This window comes from Knufia obscura (genome assembly GCF_036327395.1).
Source record: "Knufia obscura strain CCFEE 5817 isolate CBS 148926 chromosome Unknown scaffold_14, whole genome shotgun sequence".
Taxonomy (NCBI): domain Eukaryota; kingdom Fungi; phylum Ascomycota; class Eurotiomycetes; order Chaetothyriales; family Trichomeriaceae; genus Knufia; species Knufia obscura.
In genome coordinates, this window is record NW_027042700.1 from 65,729 (window position 1) to 89,479 (window position 23,751).

General features: G+C 51.5%; 11 protein-coding genes across 11 annotated transcripts; 6 read left to right on the plus strand and 5 right to left on the minus strand.

Moving 5' to 3' along the window:
- Window positions 1-457: 457 nt before the first annotated feature.
- On the minus strand, window positions 458-1,525 carry UFD1 (ubiquitin fusion degradation protein; the record flags this gene model as incomplete). Its single annotated transcript, XM_064877945.1, has 1 exon — window positions 458-1,525. One exon carries the CDS (start codon window positions 1,523-1,525, stop codon window positions 458-460), a length of 1,068 nt encoding a protein of 355 aa, XP_064726053.1.
- Window positions 1,526-1,957: 432 nt separating this feature from the next.
- On the plus strand, window positions 1,958-3,304 carry PMZ80_009553 (uncharacterized protein; the record flags this gene model as incomplete). The annotated part of the gene is made up of 1 exon (XM_064877946.1): window positions 1,958-3,304. One exon carries the CDS (start codon window positions 1,958-1,960, stop codon window positions 3,302-3,304), a length of 1,347 nt encoding a protein of 448 aa, XP_064726054.1.
- Window positions 3,305-3,487: 183 nt separating this feature from the next.
- On the minus strand, window positions 3,488-4,810 carry PMZ80_009554 (uncharacterized protein; the record flags this gene model as incomplete). Its single annotated transcript, XM_064877947.1, has 3 exons — window positions 3,488-4,580; window positions 4,628-4,679; window positions 4,732-4,810. 3 exons carry the CDS (start codon window positions 4,808-4,810, stop codon window positions 3,488-3,490), a joined length of 1,224 nt encoding a protein of 407 aa, XP_064726055.1.
- A 759-nt stretch (window positions 4,811-5,569) lies between these two features.
- On the plus strand, window positions 5,570-9,573 carry RAD9 (radiation sensitive protein rad9; the record flags this gene model as incomplete). The annotated part of the gene is made up of 2 exons (XM_064877948.1): window positions 5,570-5,629; window positions 5,695-9,573. 2 exons carry the CDS (start codon window positions 5,570-5,572, stop codon window positions 9,571-9,573), a joined length of 3,939 nt encoding a protein of 1,312 aa, XP_064726056.1.
- A 356-nt stretch (window positions 9,574-9,929) lies between these two features.
- On the plus strand, window positions 9,930-12,179 carry cut9 (anaphase-promoting complex subunit Cut9; the record flags this gene model as incomplete). Its single annotated transcript, XM_064877949.1, has 2 exons — window positions 9,930-10,026; window positions 10,075-12,179. 2 exons carry the CDS (start codon window positions 9,930-9,932, stop codon window positions 12,177-12,179), a joined length of 2,202 nt encoding a protein of 733 aa, XP_064726057.1.
- Window positions 12,180-12,540: 361 nt separating this feature from the next.
- Window positions 12,541-13,092, plus strand: PMZ80_009557 (uncharacterized protein; the record flags this gene model as incomplete). The annotated part of the gene is made up of 3 exons (XM_064877950.1): window positions 12,541-12,580; window positions 12,628-12,729; window positions 12,779-13,092. 3 exons carry the CDS (start codon window positions 12,541-12,543, stop codon window positions 13,090-13,092), a joined length of 456 nt encoding a protein of 151 aa, XP_064726058.1.
- A 920-nt stretch (window positions 13,093-14,012) lies between these two features.
- MET15 (Homocysteine/cysteine synthase) lies at window positions 14,013-15,440 on the plus strand (the record flags this gene model as incomplete). Its single annotated transcript, XM_064877951.1, has 2 exons — window positions 14,013-15,133; window positions 15,182-15,440. The coding sequence occupies 2 exons, from the start codon at window positions 14,013-14,015 to the stop codon at window positions 15,438-15,440; spliced, it is 1,380 nt and encodes a 459-aa protein (XP_064726059.1).
- Window positions 15,441-15,528: 88 nt separating this feature from the next.
- PMZ80_009559 (uncharacterized protein) lies at window positions 15,529-17,607 on the minus strand (the record flags this gene model as incomplete). The annotated part of the gene is made up of 1 exon (XM_064877952.1): window positions 15,529-17,607. The coding sequence occupies one exon, from the start codon at window positions 17,605-17,607 to the stop codon at window positions 15,529-15,531; it is 2,079 nt and encodes a 692-aa protein (XP_064726060.1).
- Window positions 17,608-19,697: 2,090 nt separating this feature from the next.
- Window positions 19,698-20,498, plus strand: PMZ80_009560 (uncharacterized protein; the record flags this gene model as incomplete). The annotated part of the gene is made up of 1 exon (XM_064877953.1): window positions 19,698-20,498. One exon carries the CDS (start codon window positions 19,698-19,700, stop codon window positions 20,496-20,498), a length of 801 nt encoding a protein of 266 aa, XP_064726061.1.
- Window positions 20,499-20,594: 96 nt separating this feature from the next.
- PMZ80_009561 (uncharacterized protein) lies at window positions 20,595-22,082 on the minus strand (the record flags this gene model as incomplete). Its single annotated transcript, XM_064877954.1, has 1 exon — window positions 20,595-22,082. One exon carries the CDS (start codon window positions 22,080-22,082, stop codon window positions 20,595-20,597), a length of 1,488 nt encoding a protein of 495 aa, XP_064726062.1.
- Window positions 22,083-22,701: 619 nt separating this feature from the next.
- On the minus strand, window positions 22,702-23,715 carry PMZ80_009562 (uncharacterized protein; the record flags this gene model as incomplete). Its single annotated transcript, XM_064877955.1, has 1 exon — window positions 22,702-23,715. One exon carries the CDS (start codon window positions 23,713-23,715, stop codon window positions 22,702-22,704), a length of 1,014 nt encoding a protein of 337 aa, XP_064726063.1.
- Between the last annotated feature and the right edge of the window lie 36 nt (window positions 23,716-23,751).

Consider the following 23,751-nt stretch of genomic DNA (forward strand, 5'->3'; position numbering starts at 1 on the left):
CATGCACCAGATTACTGGCAATTCCAAGCACAAGATCACACCTTGCGCAAGCAGTAAGATGGGACAAGGGACTTGGCGGCTGGTAGGTCGGCGCAACGCCGTATCAACCTGTTTGAGCGTGGCGATACGGTGGCCACGAATCGCCAAGGTAGGATTGCTCTTGAACACGACTATTTCAACTTCAGCCATTGTCGAATAATTGTATGCGTCTAGTCCCGGCTGGTCTGGTGCGGCTGCAGTCTTGATACGCTCACAACTTTACGTAGGGATTGGTGGCGACAAGAACAGATGGGGAACATGGAAAAGATCTGCTTTTGAAACAGTATTGACTCATGAATTGCAATCGCGAATACATGATGGGTATCTATTTCTCAACGCTGTCTGCCTATCATGAAGAACCTCCTCAGCTGTGAGGAAGCCATTCGTGTCTCTATTGAGCATTCTGCAATCGGCCTCCTCACTTCTTCCCTCTCAACGTCTGCCCTTCTCCCAAGAACTTTGGTTTCTTTTCATCACCACCCACCGGCTCCCCGTTCTCATCCTTCTTCCTCATGGGCTTGATCTCATACCCAAAGAATAACTTCCCCAGCGGTAACCTCAGCGGCTGTGGTCCATTCGTCCTCCGTACTGGTGGCTGCTTCTCATTCGTCGATTGCCCCTGAACTGGCGTCGATGACTTAAGAGGTGTACCCGTCGCTGATCCTTTGCCCTTATTCGGCTTCAACTTATTGCCGGTCCCCAAGAAGTGACTCGACACAACCTTTGCGCCATCTGCTGCGGTGCTTGACTGGGGTGCTATTGATGAGTAATTTATCGACTGTGCCATGCTCCCTGGAGGGTGTACAGCTCCACCATGTGCTATGCCTGCCGTAGTCCTCGGTGTGCTCGTCCCACTGGGTCTTTCTGGCGGCTTGTACCCTAGCGGTGTCGCAAAGTCAACCTCTAGATCTGTCTCCATTGTCACAATAGCATGCTGGCTGTTGTCTGGTTTGATCTCAAGGACCTTGATATCGTATGTCTCGTCGTTGTAGTGGAATTGGAAGATGTCGTTTTTCGTCAGACATGAGAAGTTTCGGAATGCATTTTCGAGAACTGCTCGTGGATCGGAGATATCGAGGAAGGAAGGTGATTGAGGTTGGAGCTTGACGAATCTGCCCGGTGGCAGGTCGGTAGACTTGATCTGAAGGAGGTCACCTGGCTCGAGTGAGAGGCCAGCCATCAGCCATTGTGGTAGATATACTCTGCCCTCCTCTGCCACGAACTCTAATACACCAGCATGGGCTGTCTTCTCTTCTTCGCCATTAATAAGCTGAAATAGCATTGGATATGAGATGTGTAGTCTTGTAAGCTTTTCAAGAGCGCTTGCTGGTAGGAAGATCTTGCCGCCGTAGTTCGCATGTTGTCGATCTGGGCCAGACATCATGACCACTGGGTAGCATCGGTAGAATTCATCGAATGAACGCTGACCAACAGGTGGCCGTCGACCAATGCCAGGGCCGAAGCCCAAGTCTGAGTAGAATGACATATCTAGAGTTGACTGTTCTTTCAAGGTCGGTTTCTGGTCGTTAGTTTGTAGAAGGTAGTAATGAGGGACGATGTAGGTTTCGGTCGTTCAAGATGATCGTGTAGCAGTAGGGTACAAGACACAGAGCCGTTAGCAGGAGTACCAACTGTGGTTACGGCGTGACAGATCAGGTGCAGGAAGTGTTAGTGACAGAGCAGGCAAGACTCGATTGTAAAGTGAATGGTTGTACTGGTACAGAGAGTTGTTTGCCTCGCAAAGAAGGCATCACTGAATGACGTCTGAGCAGCACGCGGAGCGCGTCGGCAAAGCAAACAGAACAAACAGGCATAGGTCCGGGACTGCCTGTAGTGTGGTCGCATTATCCTCATAAAGTACAAGCAAGATTCGGCTCAAGAACTAGATAGTCAAGTTTCGTACGAAGACTGTGACCCAATGCAGTCAGCAAAACGCTCAGCCGAAGACTTCGCTCGAGTCAACCACGACAGCTACGGCAACGGCCAGCCATCAAAGAAACCTCGCTTCGACCTCCGGAATCCCTCAGCTTTAGCGCCAGACGCCCTCGAAGAAGATGCGACGCTCGATGCGGATGTTATCGGTGCTCGGGGTCAGCAAGTGAAGCGTGGTGCGGTCAACGTGGATGGCTACGATTCGGACTCAGACAACGAGAACTTCGATGCGCGGGCTGCTGCGAAAGCAAAAGCAAAGGACGACGCACAGAAGGCGAAAGACGAGGAGGAAGCTGACATGTTCGCTGATCTAGAGGAGGACTTCAAGGACGGCGACGACTCGGAAGGGGACGCTGACCGACGAGGAGAGGGCAGGAAGAAAGACGTGCGGTTCTTGGATGAGGACCAGATCGAAGGACAGGTCAAGAACAGCAAGAGTGGTGGTCATGTGAGCGCCGATTTTTCGCTGAGGGACAAAGGTAAAGCTAGGGACGAAGATCAGGAAAGCAGTAGTGAGAGTGAGGTTGCCGATGAGGAGAGAGCAGACCACGGAGACCTTGATGAAGAGCTTGGAGCTGGTAGCAAGAAGCTGCATGCCCCAAAATTAGATGCTTTCAACATGAGAGACGAGGCTGAAGAAGGGAAGTTTGATGAGCAGGGCAACTACGTACGGAAGGCCGCGGACCCTGATGCGAAGCATGACCTTTGGCTGGAAGGCATATCAAAGAAGGAAATGAAGAAAGCAAGTGAGGCCCATGAAAGGAGAGAAAAGGAGAGAAGGCAGAAAGCTATCGAGGATGACGCCAAGAGTGACGGCCACATATTAGCCATGTTAATACCACATTTACATGCCTCCGAAACGGTCCTCGAAGCCCTGGCACGACTGAACAAGGGGAAGACAAAGAAGCCTAAGTGGCAGCGAAAGAAGAAACAGAAGGACAGTACCAACGGGCACGTAGAGATGACAGACGAGAAGGAAGATGAGAGATCGAAAGCGATTGATGCTATTACTGAAGCTGCTGATCTGCTCCTCGCCAGAGGTCAGCCAGAAGTCTATGATACTGAGAAAGAGCTGCTCATCCGCCAGTACACGAAAGCCACCGGCGAGCAGTGGCAAGAACCACAATCTACTCCGTCCGAAGATATAGCCGCTGATACTGAGACCTCGCAATGGCAATACCGATGGTCGGATGCCAGAGACGGAGGCGACTCGCATGGTCCATATGACGCTAACACCATGAAAGCTTGGTCGGATGCTGGATATTTTGGGGAAGGCGTCGAATTTCGAAAGATTGGCGACAATGAATGGAGTCGTGTTCCCGAATTCGTATGATTTGCTGATAGTGTAACCAAGATGTTGAGAGGTATTTGAGGAGGACGAATATCGAGTTGACTTCGAATAATCGTACGATACTTTGATGGTCGAATATGAAGGTAGTTGTATTTTCTGGTTGATATGGATAGTGACCTGTGGAGGGTCATATGTTTTCACCGAAATGGCAAAGAGACACGCCTTCTATGCGTGGAACATATCTTTCAGGACAGAACCGCGATCGTGACCAGATTGTTTGTATCGGAATGTCAAAACTCGCCAGTTGAGCTCTCGTCGCCAAAAGAGGCCGTATCCAAGGAGTGATTGGTGTGTTCGAGCACACAATGCGCCGGAATTCTGCATTCGGTCGACAAGGATACATGCTCTGAACCGGGAGTGCACCATGGCCATCGCACAGCAAACACAAGGTTCGTGTGTCAGGTAGATATCGAGGTTGCTGCAAAGATAGCCTTCTCCACGAGGAGCAGTAGAGCGAGGTGGGTAACCTGGGAACTTGGAATCTGCGTCTTCACCGAAGAGGCTACTGTCGAGGTAGTATTGCTCAGTCGCACTAACAGCTTGGCCAGGCACACCTTCTGCACAGGTAGCAGCGAATTTCTGATGTGAGCCTGCGGCCAGTCTTCGACGCAGCTCCTTGTTGGCTACCATGGAGATGACACGCATGAGTGCATGCCATTCTGGTCGTCCTCCTGTGTCATCATTAGGGTCTGGCTTTCCTGCCGGGTAGTATCTGGCGTCACCAGCAGCTGCAACAACCTGCTGTGTGACTGGATCAACGACAACAGCGCCGATGCCGAGACCACGACCACTAGAAGCAGCTTCCTCTGCTACGAGCTGTGCAAGTGTAATGAAGTTGTCTGTTTGGACCGTCTCCAGCTCCATTCTTGTCTTTCGCAGCAGGTGAAGTGGAGGAGCGTCCTGCAGCAATTGTGCGGCAGGATTGTAAATGCATGGCCAGTGTCTTTCGGTCCATTCTTTGGCTTGAGTCTCGTTGAGTGGAGCGTGGAGCGGAACTGGGATAGGAAAGCATCGAGGGACATGGTCATATTCTGCCAATGCTGGGTCTTCATTCATGGCTTTTTTGATTGCAATCATGATTGCGTCGGCCAGGTCCTGGGTAGCGACTTGTATGAGGAAGACACATGGTCTGTTTGGCTGAGTCACGACGACCCGTCTCATCATCAGATCTTGAGGTAGGTGTGGTTGATGGATCAGCCGTCGCAGGTGATGGAGTTGAGGCTGCTTTGGTGCTTCTTGCAACACTGGTTTGACAATCCTAACAACGGTCAGTTGATTCCTCCCCAACTGCAATAGAATGCCTACCCAAGTGCTTTGGATGCGAGCTTTGCTGGCATCTCGAATACCAATGCTTCGACTAGGACACTCGGTCAGCGACGATGAGAGAATTGCTAAGGACTTGCACCCACCATATTGATCGTTGGCACGTGTCTCATGCAGAGTCTTGAGTGGTTCGAGACGCTCTGGACGCTCTGGATAATCATCCATGGTCGCTGTTATGGGCTGATCTGAGCATTGCAGCATGGAAGAGAAAGGAAGAAGTTTCGTGAGGTAAGAGATTCGAGTAATAAGCCATGCAGGAAAGAGCGACTGCATTGAGTTGAAAAGGAAGGAAGGCACCTTCCTTGCTAGAGTGAAGTACATCGTGCCTTCTCGCTTTTTATGTGATTGCGACTGCCTCAGTCACCACTTGGATTGCTATCACTGTACCCTTTCGGTTTGCGAAATGTTTTCAGGTAATTCCTAGTGAAACCTAGCCTTTGTCCCGGCATTATGCTAGAAGATCAGGCCAGAGAAATTCTCCCTACGCGGCACAGTCTGCGTAGCCTTAAGAGGCGTCCTTCAGCACAGCATTGAATACGCCGGCTTCACTCTGTCTGCGACGGACCGAACAGCGCTTTGTGATTATGGTCGACAAACAAGCATACACAAACATCAGCGCCTCTCTTCCGTTGACTGAAACTTTTTCACTACTTGCTGCCTATCACAGTCCTGTGGCATCGATTGTCAAGTCACTGCACGATCGGGATCGGGAGTGATACCATCGTGCTTTGTGAATTCTCCGAACCTTTTTTTTATTCCGCTACACAGCACGCTAGCCGATAAGATAGTGCTAGCCCTACGCCAGAGATCGAGTCCGCTCTGTCGCGTCACGCGTTAAGTGGATAGCGCGGGTGAACAATGAAGACATCAACAGCCCATCTTTCTCGTAGTACAGATAGGGCAAGGTATGAATTGCAAGTCGGCATGATAGCTTCTCGTAGCAGTCTCAACACCGAGATACTGCAGTCGGAACTACTCAAAGATGTAAGTTGATTGATCATGTCGAAACGCACGACGACGGGCATGCGCTAACGGGATTGCGTTATTAGTCTGCCCACGCCACCATCCTTGTATCTGGACGCGAGCTCGGAGGGCAAGGCAGTCGATTTCGGAATTCGACCAGTGCTACGCGCGTCCGCTCAAGCCACGACACCAGTAATCACAAAGAGGCGAGCGATGCCCGACCCACGGTATCATTTCTATCGAGCACCGTACCGGAGACCATTGAACACAGCATCGCCGAACCGGTAGCAGAAGGTGCGCCTATGGAGGAGGAAGGGGAGACAGGCGCGCAATCTCAAGCGAGCGACAACGCGACGCAAGAGATATCGCAGTCCGCCCTGGACGTGGTTAGAAGCAGGAGCGAGCAGATCTCCTTACGAAATGAAGAGACTTTACCAGGAGTAGAAGCAGAGGACGAAGGCGTGTTACAGGACACACCCCAAGAAGGAGATTCCGCCTTCATCGACCTGATCTCGAGCTTCGACGCACCTCTAGGCGAGGAAGAATCGGTTCCAGTCAACTTCTCCCCCTCACAATCGCACCCTCCTCTGACTCAGTTCCCAGAGTCTCAACGATTCAAGACACCTGCCACGGCCGGAAAAAAGAGGGACTATAATGGCAATGTGGTGGATACACCGGCTGTTTCGCGCAACCCATTCGCCAGAGGAGGGCCTCAAACGCCAGGAAATGTGGTTGGATTGACCCAGGCCTTCGCCCAAACGCAAGCCGCGTCCTCCCCATTTGTCAACGTACCAACGTCTGGTCTCAGGTCGGACATGCCGTCACCAGGTCTGGAAGTTGAAAAGCACATTGCCCATCTTCCTAGCTCCTCACCGTTGCGTCCACTTTCCGAAGTCAAACGTGCCGCCACTGAGCCAGCCGATCGGTATGTACCGGCCGGTCATTCGCAGCTGCTCCGAACTAGTAGTGTCGACGGAGCTGACCACGACGCAAACGCTGCTACACAGGTCACGGATTATGATGGCTTCGACTCTGGCGCGAGCACTCTAGATAGGCAAAGAAGGGCTCGGCTGAGGGAGGCCAGAGCCCGAGAGCAACTCAAAACCGCATCCTCTCCCCTCTCTCCTGAGAAGCACGACCCTCCACCACAGAAAAGAGCCGAATCGGAAAGGCCAACAACTACGCGTCAAATAAGCACAAACAGCCTACCAAGCAGTCCTCCGCCCATCAGCTACGTAGTAGCCGAAGGCGAGGATGATCAGGAGATCAACGGTGAATTGCATCGATCCGTGGCCGGGCATACTGTTGGGCCTACCACTGGCGATACACGTGAATCTCCTCAGAAGGCTCAATTGCATCAAACAGCTGCTGCAACTGTCATACCCGAGACCACGAAGAGAGGTGGGAAGGTAGTAGCCCAGTCCTTCCCACTTACGCAGCCAAGCCCTTCCGTACGTGGGACTAGGTCTGGTAGGATAAACACTGACCGAGACCTTATCAGCTCTGGACCTGTCCGAGTTGCTAATTCACAGCGATCCGCTCCGTCTACGCAAGAGCCAGCTAGAAAGTTTCCAGTCACCAGCTCGGGTGATTCTGTGGATGTGGTGCCGGCGTCTCCTGAACATGAACTCGTTGCCACTCAGTCGCCGAAAGCCCCTCACCCTCAACTTGCGAGTGCCGAAAATGTGCCGGTGGAGGAGGCTTTCGAGGGCGAAGTTGTGGACGGAGGTGGAGATGAAGTTGAGGATGAAGATGAGGACGAACTCGAGGACGAAGCGAATGATGACGAACCAGTATTTGCTCCTGAAGAACAAAGCGGCAATGGACTGCCCACCTCTACTGTTCCTGAAACAAGCTCTGGCCGAGAGCAGTCGGATGTACAACGGCATAGCACCTACGCTACTGCGCCTACCAACCAGACAAATGACCACACTTCGGCTCCCGCTGACTGGAGCAGCCAACCGGTTCAGCCACCACCGGGTCGAAAGCGCAAACGTATGGAGGACATATCTCAGGATGATATCGTACCCCCAGCTACTCAGTCTAGTAGCTTTGATCCCGCCGAAGCCCTTGCATTAGATGAAGATCCAGAGGCTGCACGGGCTCTTGCATCTACTCAGGACGAGGATCCGATTCCGCCTCGGAAAAGAGCAAGGTTCAATCACGTCGCTATCGCGCCAGAGCTCGGGATTGAAGAAACGCGATCGCTGAGCCATGGCACAAATGCGAATATTGGCCGCAGAGTCAGCGCTAGGAATGCCGAGCTCGATGACGGCGACAACGATGATACTGAGAACAATGCACCAGAAAACCATGAGAATGATGATATCGAGCCGCAGATCGCCCGAAACGTAGCAACCACGCCAACAAGGACGTCTCGCAGAAAATCAGCTTGGGATATGGACGACTCGCCGAAGCCTAGACACGTACCCAAAGTCCTTGAGCCACGATCGCAACCAGTCACGACCACAATTCAGCACAAAGCGACACAACGTGTGCGCCGTACTGGTATGAAGAATCGACCCCAGACACCATCGACTCTCCCGTCGATTGAAGAGACTAGTCCCGACCCGCTCGCAGTCAGCACGACTTCGACTGCACCATCAACGCCTCAGGAGAGCACAGATCAGATCGTCGCACCAAGCATGATATTTGCGTTCTTCAATGACGGAAGGAGCAAGGACTATTATCCTGCCATTTCTCTAGGCGCATCAGCCGATGCACGACACCACAAGATCAAATGGCCGGGTTATGATCCAGAAGATGTGCCCAGTCATGCAGTATGCTCGCTAGATCTCAGGGTCGGTGATGAAGTCAAGGTTGACATCGACAAGTATCCTAGGATCGGATACATAATTCGAGAGTTTCGCTGCTTCAATGAAAATCCCGCCTCCGCAGATAACGTTACTGATATCTATGGTCATACACATGTGCTTATTGGACCTAAGAAGCAGAACGTATCGCTCCCCAAAGGTGTATCCAAAGACAAACCAATCCCGATCTCAGACATTTACATTCCTGCCACTACATGGAGGCGAGTGAACACGAGGCCTGCCGCCTACAAGACGTCTGGACCAACAGATCGGACCTCCCGTATATCCACACCACTCGAGAGAGCTTTGACGCCTGCTACCCCGTCTTCTCGAGGCCGTCAGATAGACAATGATGCTGTGCTCTTGCCTTCACGTCTGCAGGGCGTTTTTGCAAACATGGTCTTCGCCCTCTCTTTCGTCGATGAGACCAAAAAGGACAAAGTGTCTAACCTCATCACGGGGAACGGTGGTATCATCGTCAAAGACTCTTTTCAAGACCTTGTTGACGATGACTTGACGCTCAAAATTAGGTTCAACCATATCAGGTTTGCTGCTCTGCTTGCTGATAAGCACTCCCGCAAAGTAAAGTACATGGAAGCTCTTGCATTCGGACTGCCGTGCCTCAGCGGAAAGTGGGCTGAAGCATCTGTACAAGGATCGAGGCTAGCAAGCTGGCAAGACTACCTTCTGCCAGCAGGAGAAAGCAAGGAGCTTGACGGAGCCGTACGGTCACGCATCTTGCCAGATCTAGACCTGGAAACGAACAAGCTTGGCGACATGTTGGCAAGAAGAACCAAGTACTTCGACCGGTGCTCCGTGGTCTTTGTCAACACCCGTGGCAAAGGTGGCAAGATGGAGAAGCGCGAACCGCACTTGACATTAATTCAGGTCATGGGTGCAAATCAAGTTGCTCAGGTGGCCGACTTGTCTGCTGCAAAGGAGAAGCTGCAGGCAGTCGATAAGGCCCAGCCGACGTGGCTCTTTGTGGAAGACAAAGATTATGTTAAGGCATGTAAGGTGGTGGAAGAAGTTAAGAAAGAATTGGCAGGCAAAGGGAGAAAGAAGAGCACAACTACATGGACATGTGAAGTGGTGAAGAACGAGTTTGTAATGCAGAGCCTCATAATGGGCAGGCTGACTTCACGAGTGTAGATAGAGCTATGGCAATATTGTCGACTATACCATGTCGAATACTTTTGGAAGGTTCTCACATACAGAACAAGATTCCACCTCCTCGAACCCACTGCTTCCGTGGCGCTGCCTGTCTCGCAACGAACTTGTTCACCTACTTAACTTCTTACAAGAAATCCAGTATTCTAGTCGTACCTGCCAAGGCCGCTGCGGGAGCGGAAACTGCATCTTTGGCCAGCCAACAAAAACGTATTGATAAGAGACGCAGGCGCGCTGCGTCATTCTTTCCCAAAATGGTGGTTGACAACAGTGTCTCGCGACGAAATAATCGTACCCAGCGTGCATTTCAATCTGCTTGACATGGTGACCTCGACGACATGGACAAGTACCTTCGCAGCTGGCGGCAGGATGCCTTGAATAAAGGCCAACACGATGCCGCCATCTACATCGGCGACAAAGTGTTGGCATTAAGCAGTATGTGAGTATTATCTCGTTGAGCATTTGCAGGATTGACACTCCTAGACGCTGATGGAGATGCCTTCTGGCTTGCTCAAGTCCATTTCTCGAACAACAACTACACCCGTGCCCTTGCACTCCTGTCGCGAAAGGATCTAATCCATCGAAGCCTGTCCTGTCGCTACCTGGCGAGCCACTGCTACATCAAGCAAGGGAGATATGATCAAGCTCTTGCCCTGCTGGGTGAAGAGAACCCAGTTAACCTCATCAGTGACGACAAGCACAATGCAAGGCGGAAGCTGGCACACACGAACGGCAGCAGACTGGCAGTTGGCCAGCATGTCACTCATCGAGGGAAGTCGCAGAAGGAACGTATAGAGTATTCTGAAGAACGAGAAAGAGACCGTGAGCACGAGAAAGAACTGAAGTTCCAGGCTGGCATGTGCTATTTGAGAGGACTCTGTTGGTCTAGAAGAAATGCTTTCGATAAAGCAAAAGAGTGCTTCATGGCGGCTGTCCGAATAGACGTCCAATGCTTCGAAGCCTTTGACCAGCTCATGAAGAATTCCCTCCTTTCACCTGCCGAAGAAATTCGCTTCCTGAACGAGCTGGACTTCGACTCGATACGGACCGACGATCCTTCTCAAGCACAAGAGGCTGCACATCTTACGAGGCTGCTCTACACTACGAGACTGTCCAAATATGCCTCTCCGAAGACGATGACCGAAGCAACGGAAGATTTGTCGACGCACTACAATCTATCTGAAAACCCAGACCTGCTTCTCACAAGAGCCGAGACACTATACACCCAGTGCCGTTTCCATGAAGCCCTAGCAATCACGACTCGAATACTCAACTCATCAACCTCAGAATCTATCTCACTCGACAACACCGACCCCGATACCCTTGCCTCGCTCGGCCACAGCCCTGCTCTTTACCCTCTGCACTTGGCTGCACTATACGAGACAGGAAGCATAAATACGCTGTTCCATCTTTCCCACACCCTGTCTATCAATGCACCGCATGAGTCTTACACATACCTTGCAATAGCAACATACTACCTCTCCACACATCGCATACCTCTCTCGCGCCGCTTTTTCTCGAAAGCTTCGCTGCTCGATTCACATTCCGCACCGGCATGGATTGGCTTTGCACATACTTTTGCAGCCGAAGGTGAGCATGATCAGGCTATCGCCGCCTACAGCACAGCAGCAAGACTGTTTCAAGGAAGCCATTTACCAGGTCTGTTTCTAGGCATGCAACACCTTGCACTCAACAATATGAGTTTGGCATGGGAGTACTGCGTTGGGGCATTCGCCATGTCTTCGGGCGCAGGTACTGGAAGCAAAGATGAGGCAGATAAAGTTACAGAATTGATCTTCCGAGCGCCTGACAAAGTGTCGGGCGATCCGCTTGTTGTCAACGAGCTTGCCGTCATTCTATACCATCAGAGCAACCTCAACATTGCAGCGAAACTGTTCAAGCGTGCACTTCAGCTTGCTGCCGAGCTGGGCTCCGATATGCATGCCTGGGTAGCAGTCAGAGCGAACCTTGGTCATTCCTATCGCCGTATGAGTATGTTAGATGAAGCACTAGCACAGTTCGACGAGTGTCTGCGCCAGCTGACAGGAGGCTTGGCTTCTGCACAGATCAATGGTGCTGTTGCGTCGAGGATGGTCGGTATGAACCTGGGCATGGATATGGCCAGTAGTAACGTCAATGCTCCGGCCTCGGCCTCGGCTGGAGCGGCTGGAGGTTACGAGCAGAAGAATTTACTTGGTAGCATCCACACCAGTCGTGGTCTAGTGCTTTTGTCAATGATGAATCGCACGAGAGAAGCGGTTGAGGCACTCCACGAGGCGGTCCGCATTCTTGGAGATGCCGGCGGTGGCGGAGTGGCAGGTACACTCTTGTCGAAGGCTATGGAAGTTTGGTCATTAGAAGAAGGAGAGCTCGATGAGAATGATAACGAGGACGACGAAGATGAGGCACCCGGCAAGGAGAATTATGCCGAAGATCAGATCCTGCTTTCTGGGCCGAGAAAGCTGGCAGATGCAAGAAATGGTGTTGGTGAAGGTGGTTTCGATATGCTTGTTGGTCGGCGACTTGATGAGGATGCTGATGAGCTTTTGGAAGGCGCACTTGGTGAACGAGGATTCGGATATCGCTGACCATGACGATTACATGAAGGAAATGTTAGCACGAAACGGTATTATGGTTGAGAACATTCTTCCCAAAGGGCAGATAACGGTCGTGCTTCAGCGAGCGCCTCGGAGGCACTGCACAGCTGGCTGAGTCGAGTTACCAGAGATCTTCGCCCAACATGATGGACACTGAAGTATGTTAGTCCTTGCTGGTCCGGTGGTGTCAAGACCTTCACTTTGTCACATTTTCACTGTCAGAAACTGCAGGTCGACATTCACTAAAAGCTGGTCACATGCTAATCACACAACATCTCACACAATTTTCTTTTTGCGATAGCAACTTCAAGTTGGACTCACCCAGGAAGAGAATAAAACCAGGCCTTGCACAATGCCTGCATTCAAGTCCAATCCGGATGAAAGCATCTGGGGTACGTCTTTCCCCAAGAGAAGACACGATCATCATTGACACTCATAGCGATATTCTACCCAACTGTTGCGCGGGCAATATCCCTTCACGAAGACCTGTTCAAGGCGACTCGGAAACCCGACGACTTCCCACTGGCCCAGGCCATGGCAGGTGAGCTCATTGTATTCGAGCCACAGAATTGTTACTGACGTACTTCCAGGTGATGAATTTTGGTTCTCTCACCTAGATAAGATCGTCGACACGATCACCGAGGCCCAGGACCTCGCATTGAATATGGTCAGCGTCTTCAAGGAGATCAAGCAGGAGTGCGAGCAACATCAATATTACCACAACAAGATGTACACTCGATATCAACGAAGGGCTGCTCAGTTCTATGGTCGAAGCCACAGCCGCATCCAGTGCAAGAAGTTGAAGAATGAGCACAAGGCGAAGGCCATGCTGCAGGGCAAGATGATCACTGCATTAGAGGCCTGCGAGAAGCAGCTCATGGATCGAATCTACGAGCAGCTGTGAAGGTCGGGCTTCAGGACATTTCAGGATTATTCAGCGATGGACTGCTGCGATGAATAGGGAAGCATGAGCAATATGATGAGGATGCAAGTGGAGTGGGCTGGCAACATGCTAGCTGCAGAAAGTAAAAGGCGGCAACGGAGCAACAAGCAAGGCCGCAAGAGATTGAAGATACCATGGGCAATTAAGTATTGAGCCAAACCCCGAAGCTCTTGATAAATCACAAATCAGAGCCTCTTCCCAAATACCCTAAGAAAATCTCTTGGCAAATGAAACAACAAGTCAAAGGCCCAACCTAGGAGCCACCATCATAAAGACACTTTAAACCTGTTACCGCAGGCCGAGGGGCTCAGCAGGGAGAACGCCGTCGACTCCAAACGTCTGGATCGTCGTCTCGCACACCATTTTCGAATTAGCGCCTGCCATGATCACGCTTGCCTCGTCAATTTCAGCTCAACGCGTCCTACTATAACGCGCCCGTAAGCCTGGAAATCATGTTACTGTGGTCGTTAGCATTGAATGATGCTAAGAGCAAAATCCATAACTCCGGATCATCGTTCTGTATTATGCTTCTTGCTTCCTGCTGTATGTAGTTAGGCTCGGAGCACGCCATCCACGATGGTCTTGAACAATGCGGGGATCACATCTTCCTCTCTTCCTATGTATCGACCAAGGTACTCGAAATCTCGCTTGTCCGGCAAGAATTCTGACACACCTTCATAAGGCGAAGCATTTCATTCTATTCAGGACGCAGCTTTCTGCTTCGAGGTAATATCCAGGTATTTCATCGATACAGTATAGAAAATACACAGGCAAAGCCTTGGCACGAGACCTAGTACAACCAGCTACAAATACAAAGCTACCACATCCCTCTCACAACCCAACACACCCAACACCTCAAAGACACCCCCACCACCGCCACCATGTCCGACTCACCACCAACCCAACACTTCGAAACCCTCCAACTCCACGCAGGCCAAGACCCAGATCCCACCACCAAAGCCCGCGCAGTCCCAATCTACCAAACCACCTCCTTCACCTTCGACGACTCCGCCCACGGCGCCCGCCTCTTCGGCCTCAAACAATTCGGCAACATCTACAGCCGCATCATGAACCCCACCGTCGACGTCTTCGAGAAGCGCATCGCCGCGCTGGAAGGTGGCCTCGGCGCCGTGGCCGCATCCTCCGGCCAGGCCGCGCAATTCATGGCTATTTCTGCGCTGGCTCACGCGGGCGATAATATCGTGAGCACGAGTAATCTTTATGGCGGGACGTATAACCAGTTTAAGGTTTTCTTTCCGCGGTTGGGGATCAATACGAAGTTTCTGCAGAGTGAGAAGGCTGAGGACGTCGAGAAGGCGATTGATGAGAGGACTAAGTGTGTTTATGTGGAGAGTATTGGGAATCCGAGGTACAATGTGCCGGACTTCGAGGGGATATGTAAAGTCGCGCATGCGAAGGGTGTGCCGGTTGTGGTTGATAACACGTTTGGGGCGGGTGGGTATTTCTGTCGGCCGTTCGAGCACGGTGCGGATATCATTGTGCATAGTACGACGAAGTGGATTGGGGGGCATGGGACGAGTATTGGGGGGATGGTGGTTGACAGTGGGAATTTTGATTGGGCGGCTAATGCAAGCAGGTTTCCGCAGTTTAATGAGCCGGCGGAGGGGTATCATGGGTTGAAGTTTGTGGAGACGTTTGGCAAGTTGGCATTTTTGCTTCGGGTGCGTGTTGAGATTTTGAGGGATTTGGGAGCGTGTTTGGCGCCGTTTAATGCGCAGCAGTTTTTGATTGGTGTTGAGACGTTGAGTTTGAGGTGTGAGAGGCATGCGGAGAATGCGATGAAGTTGGCGAGGTGGCTAGAGAAGCATCCGAATGTTGCTTGGGTTAGTTACCCCGGTTTGGAGAGTCATGCTAGTCATGAGTTGGCGAAGAAGTATCTGCCTAGGGGGTTTGGTGGTGTTTTGTCGTTTGGTGTGAAGGGTGGTGCGGATGCTGGGAGTCAGGTTGTGGATGGGTTCAAGCTGATTTCAAATTTGGCAAAGTAAGTATGCTCGATTGTGGGAAGAATTTCTGCTAACGTTTTTTCTAGCGTTGGTGATGCGAAGACTCTCGCCATCCACCCATGGACCACGACACACGAACAGCTCAGCGACCAAGAGAAGATTGATTCTGGTGTGACAGAGGATCTGATCCGTATCTCGGTCGGACTCGAGCATATTGACGACATTCTTCACGATTTCGACCAAAGCTTCAAGGCTAGCGATGCTTCAAAGTCAGGTGGTAAGCCCGAGAATGCGGAGGTGGAAGGTAGTACGGAGGGCGATGCTAAGCTGAGTGGGGCTACCTGATCAGTAGAACAGAGTGAGATTCTGATATTGTTATAGTATCTCGACTATAGACATTGCAAAGACCGTGCAGATCTCCCTGATCAATGGCTTAACCATGTGGCTTGACTGTGCTCGTTCTCAGTATCTGCCGATCATGCGATGTAGTGTCCAACCATGCTCTGGTAGCTGCAGCATGTCGGTCCATATCGGGTATGGTTCTCAGTGGTGCGTAGCCATCCGACTCGTCCAGCTTGATGCCGTGATACAACAAAGCGTTGAGGGAAGACTTCCACAACGGTGCTCTTGACCTCCAGGTAGCCAATATGGCAAGTGACACAAAGGCGATACCACCCAGACACAGGGCTGCGGGCAGTATAAGCCATTCCCACCGCACATTCACGAGCGTTACCACAGTGCCCAGCTCTCCGTTCACATCCCTAGAGCCGTTAATGTTGAACTGAGGATCCAGTAAGATCTTCGTCAAAGAAGCTGCAACGTTGTCAATGACTGATTCTGCGCCTACATCGAGCAAGCGGTCCATATGGGGCCCAGATGTAGCAGTCCAGTTGTCCGATTCGAGAGTGTCGTCTAGAGCAGTCCAATACTTCTCCGCGGTGAGGCCTTCTTGCTGTATTGTAAAGTCTTCCGTGCTACCGAGCGACGTCGTCGCCGTCTCGTTCCCAGTCCAATAACTCTCCATGATGCCTGAATTCAATGAGTCGAAACCCCCGACCCTGTCGCAAAAGGTGAAGGGAGTTGTATCGGTATCAGTCAGGAAAAGTGTCTGGTTGTTCTTGTAGGGGATGTGTTCTGTCATATTGAATGGCGGTTGGTCAGGTGGCTGATAGCAGAGCATGTATTGGTAAATAGCAGGCAGCTCTTCCGGATTATTGAAAGCAGCTAGGTTGATCCCTTGAGCGCTCTTCTTCATACGCTCTTGCTCTAGCAAATTAGGTCTAACCACGCCATTCTCGACTGACAGGTTGTGTCTTTGGTGGCATATGTCTAAGTAACAGCTCGAGGCGGACATGCTTATGGTAAGATCCTGCTGTAGTTCGAATTTGAAAAAGCTAAGCTCGACAATCGGCTCGTCGTCGATTGATAGGTAGCTAACACCGTCTGCTTTTAATTCTGTCTCGTCGATGGCCCACGAGATATCGTTGAGTCCCACGCTACGGGTCTTCAACCAGTCGATCTGGAGCCCCTCAGAGATTCTTGCGGTACCATTGTCTGTTGCGTTGACTGAATAGTGGAATCTAAAGTCGACTGTGTTGTTGACTTCGTTCGTGTGGTAGCGTTTATCTGATCTATATGTGCAGTTTCGACTAAGGTATTGGTCGTAGACAAGAATATCGGTCAGGATTTCTTCTTGGAAAGATGGCGGACTCAATTCGTCGGCAACAAATTCCAGTGAACATTGGCCTGACTGGGTCCAGCTCTCGTCCTTTTCACAGCGACCGCACCACGTAATTGTCTGGAAGTCTGGCCAAGTACAATTGCCAGTGGAGCAACTGGGTTCCCACTCGAATTTGGTCGTAAAGAAGCCGGCATTGATGGCTGTCTTCAAAGCAGTAGAGTTCTCGATTTGCATGCCTATCTCCATCGAGGGAAACTGAGCTTGAATCATAGCCGCCTGGTTCGTTTGAGCGTACTGTAACTTGGTGTCATAGGAGACAATCTGCTGGACAAAAGGATCGAAAGCCAACGCGATTAGTATCAACAATGCACCCAACAATGTGACCGGTGATCTTGCTGGAGACGATCCAAGTATCTTGATAGCACCAAGCGGACCTCTGGAAGCCTCATCAAACAACTCTGCGTCCAAAAGTCGATGATTGTTGTCCCCGTTGAACCAAACCCATTTCAATTGGCTGAGCGCGTTCGACACCGCAAAGATGAGTGCCACCTTAGACGTGGTCGCTAAGATAGATATGAGAGCATTCAGTGTAAGGCCGTATTTGAAAGAAGGGTTCGGTCTGCCATCAAAAGCACCTAATACTGCATAGATCGCAATTGTGCAAGCCGAACTCAGCACCAGAGCGCTGAGCTCAGGACACCAGCTGTCGGTATAGCGATCGAACAGCGACTGACGGTGAGGTACAACAGTAGGGACCATTGTCTGTGTGACCATAGGTGATCTCATGGGCTGACCTTCGTCGCCACCTTTGAACTGCTCAGAAATGTGCATAGTGGGCAAGGTTCGCTGACAGAAGAGAGGAGAACTAGCAACCTATTGTTCAGTATGTCAACGCGAGCATTATGGTGCTTCTGGTTCTCCTCCGTTGTTCAAGACGAGGCTTGAAGACAACTTCGTCGTAAACGATAGGAATTTGCATACACCACGAAGCGCGGGTCATTGAAGTCACGTTTGATGGTGGGTTGATTACAGCTTTGATCGCTGTGGATGCCCTACCATGTACCAGGCGTGCCACGTTCCGCGCTTGTAGCCGGAACACTCGTCAAACATAGGGCATGCTTTGGCGGGTTAGCTTGGGACGACATCCCTACAGTATTTGGCAGTCCCTAGTCCTGAAAGAGAAAGCTCGACTGAGATGACTTGTTCACTGAACGCGTCTATGAATATTGTTTAGATCTGAAGCTGAAAGTCCGTGGGTAGGGTTTACTGCGGACGAGACTTATTGATCTGGTGTATTTTAGTAAATCTTTTCATGTGCGGAACGCAGCACACTTCAACTTCATCATGCGAGATCACGTACTGAGCGCTCGATGTAGGTAGGTCGCTCGTACCTAGATGGTTGAAGCGTTAGGGGACTTCCCCCAGTAGTGGTGATGATGAGCTCGAATTCATCTTGCAGGTACAAAATTGCACGTACCTCGTGTCGCCTGAACCTGAAACGCCAGGCACCAGTCGGAACCTCGCATCGAGATTGCCAGATGGGACCGCAGACTTTAGTGGAAAGTCTAAATCAGCATTTTGTCAGGCAAGTCAAGCGCGATGGCTGGGAGTGTTCAAGTCGACTTGCTCGCTGGTTACTCCTTGAAATTCGACCGGTTGGGTGCGCAAGGTCGCAAAAAAAGCATCTCTCTTCTGCACGAATCTCAACGGATGGAACCTGTAGAGTAGGACTGGCGCGTTCCCTGACACGCCAACAAGAACCTTCTGCACAGAGAGGCAGCAGCAATGAGAGGTGAACAGCCATGTCTCGTAAATGCTCTCCGTAAGCACATGGTCAGAACGTCGTATAGCACGAGGAGGTTCTCCTTCTTCACGTATCTCGAACACGCCTCCCCATACATGGTCATGCCCAGTGCTCGGCATTTCATGCACGGCTAATTCCATGCCGTCGCCGTGTTTGTGGAATGTCCTCTCAACATCATGTCCTCGAATCGGCCCCGATCTGTCGACCAGCTATTGAATCAATCTCCCCCAGGTCGGTCTCTTGAGCCTCGACATACGGAACACTTGGTAGATCCAGCTCATGCATAAGACATTGAGATGACGAGTCACTCAGCGTACAAAGCTGAATGTACTTGTAGTGTGCTCTTATTTCACCGCAGCGCGATGCCAGGATGCAAGTCTGCCCATGGCCAACGATCTGCGTCGGCAAACCTACCTCAGATATCACTCTTCCGAGCTCTTCTAGTCCATTTAAGGACTAGCGTTCTCTTCAGAAGAGCAGCTTCCCAGATGAACCATTGGCTCATAAGACTCCTTCCTTTCCTCCTTTGTTACACAAGGTATCTTTCCTTCCGAACACTGTGGTCGACATGAGTTTCAGACACTCCAAAGCCTGGAAGTATGTGCGCGACATGTTCATTGCAGTGAAGAAACTGCTGTTCTAGAAGCACACGCGTGTTTCAGCCGTGGACACGCAGACACAAAGAAACGATTGTGGTTGTTTCTGGCAGATTTGTAAGTAGGGTCAACATGTCAAATGCCACCCGCACGACCCATTGACAGCGCGTGGAAACGATCCTACTACATACCGCATGTTGCTGTTTCTCAAATGACCTCACTTACTTCCGAGCCTGCTAACCTGGCTCATCTACTTGTTTTCTTTCCTGCAGTGTTCTGAGGCGTTCTCACTTGTGCTTTGTATCCTGTTTCTTCCCGTGTCTAGAACAGTGCAGCCTTTGGAAGGCGTTGCTTGCTTCTTCGTTGTTGGAGTCGGGCGTCCGCCTGGCAGTCACTTCGCACATTTGCTTACAAGCACATCGGAACGCACACAGACATAATCTTCTGGCGCTCATATCGGCCTGGAGCCGCCAATCCAACATCGACTTCACCAACCTGATCTGGCATCAGCCTACTCGAACATGGCCGTCGACCTCATAATCATCCTCCGCACCGCACAAGTGCTCTTCTCCCTGATAACCCTTGGTTTGAACGCCTCAGTAATCCACCACTTCAACACACACCAGTACCCCAACGGCCCACCCGGCTACACCATCTTCCTAGTCTTCACCAGCACATGGACACTCCTTATCAGCATACCATACACAACCTTCGCACCGCCATATTTCCCTGCTTACATCAACCGCTGGGCCTCGCTAGCCTTCGAGCTTCTCACCACCGTATTCTGGTTCGCGGGGTGGATCGCCGGAGCAGTCTGGCTGGGGTCACTCGACACCTGTGGGGGTCTGATATGTCACAATGCGCAAGCAGGCGTGGTATTCAGTGCATTGATCTGGTTATGCTTCTGTCTGATGTGTTACTTCCCGATCAAATACTGTTTCTTGTATGGGGAACATGCTTCTGGGGCAGGACAGTGGTCTCTAGGAATGAGTGGGGCGAAGAGGATCACGAGGGCGAGGATGAGGAGGGAGAAGAATAATTTGGTGGATGTGCGTGCTGAGCGGGAGCAAGAGGGTGGAGCTACGGGCTTCGTCACGAAGATGAAGAGAGCAGTTCGTGAGACGATGGAGGTTGTGAAGGTGCGGACGGGGAACGTGCTTGCGGAGTGGCAGACGAAGGCTGGAAGGAATGAGTCAGTTGTTGGAAATCAGGAGATGAGGCAGCATGGTCACGATCAGAATACTGCGGCAGGCTCGATGGGAAGTCGAACTTACGGTTATGGTGCTAGAAGTGTCAGTCCGGAAGGTGCACATATGGTCTGAGCAGCAGGTCTGCCAGGAACGAGCAACATGTACGATTATCAGGCAGAGCACTTCCATTGGACAAAAATAATCCCACATTCACAGAATCCTTCTTGGTCACGACTCAGCAGCACGGGCACACGTGTCCTTGTCGCTATCTCTCTTCCTCCTCCCAAATATACTGCCTCCAACAAACATCGAAACCGGCACGCAAAACACTCCACACAACAATGCCAAACTCCAACCCATGGCCCCAAAGCCTGCTGCTTGTCTAATCCCACCAGACCAGTATGCACCAATAAGACTTCCAAGAGCCCAAGATACGTTGAACAGGCTATAAGACTGAGCGTACGCCCCTCCTTTGCCCATACTGCCCGGTTGTCGCCTTTCCTTTTCCGCCGCAATATACGTGAACTCCGCCATTGTGGCGGCAAGCGTAAGTGCGATGCCCAATCCGATGATTGCTAGCAGCGCACACAACAGCACTTTCTGCGACATGCTGTTATGCGTCACAAACCTGAAACACACAAATGGTGGGACGCAGATCAATAAGCCCACGGCAGCCGGCCAGCGAGCACCATACCTATCAATGGCGCGGCCGTAGACTGGCTGAATGAAACTGGGACATAAAGGTGCGAGGAATATCAGACCGGCACCGAGAGACGTCCAATGAAAATTTTCCTCGACAAAGAGCGGTAGGGTGGTGTCGAAACTGGTTAGGATCAGGGCGGCAATGGTACAGGCCGCAAACACCGCTTGCATGCGTCGGGATTTGAGGAGGATAAGCATGGGCGGGAGAGCCTTTTTGATTGGAGTAGGAGCCGCAGTTGCATCGTCGAGAGCCGCAGCATCAGCACCTGATGGCGAAACGGCACCAGCGATGTTCTTCTCGTCCTCGTGTTCGTCTTGCACCTCCACGGAACCTCCTCTTTGCATCTCCCTATCCTCCTCCACAACCAACCACCTCCTCGCGGCCTTCTTCTCAATCAACAAAATCCTCAACACAATATCCAACGCAATCATCCCAAAAGCCATCGAAAAAACAGCATAATACCCCGCCCTCTCATACACAATCCCACCCAACAACGGCGCAAGCAAAGCAGCAATAGAATAAGCCATACTCACAAACCCCATCGCCAACCCCGCATTCTCCCTCTCCACCGTATCAGCCAAAAGCGCCAAGCCCACAACCCAAACCACACCCGCGCTCGCACCCTGCAACACCCGTCCCACGATCAACAGCGCCAGATTCCGTGCGAGGCACAGCATAACCGTGCTCCCGCCCAGCACAATCATGCCGGCTAACAGCGGTCCCCGTCGGAACTCGATGCGATCGCTCAGCCAGCCGAAGATGGGTGCTGAGACGAGGAGTGCCGCGCCGTACACGGAGAGGAGCACGGACAGCCAGTGTTGGACTGAGGACTCGGGGACGCCGATGCGGGCGACGAGGCTGAAGGGGAAGACGGGGACGATGACGGCGTAGAGGAAGATGTCGGTGAAGACGGCGGTGCAGACTGTGGAGGTTATGAACCAGGTTGAGGAGCGGAGGGAGAGGAGGATGGGGGGTTTGGTGGGGGGTTTGAAAAAGGAGCGGATGGCGTTCATGGTTGTTGGTGAGTGGGAACTGTTGATGGCGGTGTGCGGTGCTGTGATTAGGTGTTGTGATGTGTGTGAGTCGAGGCAGGTAAGCAGTCGTGATTGTGTATAAAGATGAATGCAATTGGCTGGAAGCCGCGGACTGCGAGCTTTCTTGCAATGCAATGCAAAGGTTTGCTTATGCAATTCACCGTATAGGCGTACCACTGTCAAAGGTCACCTCTTCGCGCAACCACGCGGTCGACGTTATCACTAAGCATACTGTTCATCTCCATCTTCGCAGCAGGAGTGCAATACCGGTCAAATGTGTTTGATGGTTTGAAATTTGTTGACGACACGACAAGAAGGCGCTCGCTTCCGCGGACTCCACGTTCGAGATGCTTTTCGATGCCAAGCTGTTTCCTTATTGGCCGCTGTGGTTAGGCTAGAGTGAAGCTACTTGTGCGGCGTCGGAGATGGTCGTCTTGGTCTCGTCGGATCCGAGGCAGCTGAGGAAGCAGGAGGTTGAGGAGGAATTGCTTGCTGTCTTCAAGAAAATGCCAACGAGCTATCCTTGGCCGATCTTATTATTATAGCTAACCATTCCCATGCTTGCCTGATCGTACATCTCACGTCCAGCACAGAACACTCATGAGATAGCACTAGGAAACCCAGCAATCCCCATCTTCTCATCTTCCCTCAACCGAACACCCATATACCTCTCCAGCGCACCAACTCTATCCTCCTCGCTCCTGATCTCCGTCAGCGTCTTACTCTCCCCAAACCTCCTCTCCTTGATCGCATCCTCATTGAGCGTAATATCCCCCACCAGGCACTCCCCATCCTCACTCATCAAGAACTTCTGACAGATAACCTTATTCACGAACATTGACGTACGACTCGTACTCACCCACCCGCTCATGATCTCGAAGTCTGATGGGAAGAACTCTGTCTCCGAGAAACAGTAACACTGGATCCATGGCTTTGAGTCATCGTCTGCGCGGCCATATTTGATGCTGTAGATCCAGAGTTCCTGCTCGGGGTTGCGGTGGGTGTTGTTTGCTGTGAAGCCGCGATGCAGACGCATACTGCTTGCTATGTGGTCCTTGGTACCAGTATTTATTGCTGTATATCCGTTCTCGAGGGGCACCGCGAATGTAGGGCCCGATGCTCCGAAGCCGACATCACAGAAGTATTTCTTTCCATCGGTCAACGTGATAATGTTCACCTGGTGACCGAGGCCACCATAGGTGACTTCCTCAGTGTGGTGAGTGCCGGCTGTGCCATCGTCGACTTGTTTGCTGACGCGGGCGCCGGTAGACATCACGCTGAAGCCCAAGGAGCGGAGGATGGTGCCGAAGAAGGAGTTGTTCTGCATGCAGTAGCCTCCTCGACCTGCATTGCGAGTAACGACCTTGTCAAAGAGGAAGACATGGTTAAGACTTATGCCTTTGACTGGCGAATAGTGAAGATCCAGATTTTCGAATGGGACTTTGCACAGCTGATGCCGGATGAGGGTGGCAACGAATTTGAGCTGTTCTTGTGCATCTAGCTTTTGAACCGAATCTGCCGTGTGGTGGAAAGGAGTGGGCAGGTCGATGTAGGTAAAATATTGCTTGAGTTGATCCGGTGTATATGTTGGTCGATCCGAAGAGGATACCATGGTAGCAATTCCCCGTGTGTAAGAGAGGACGTGTAT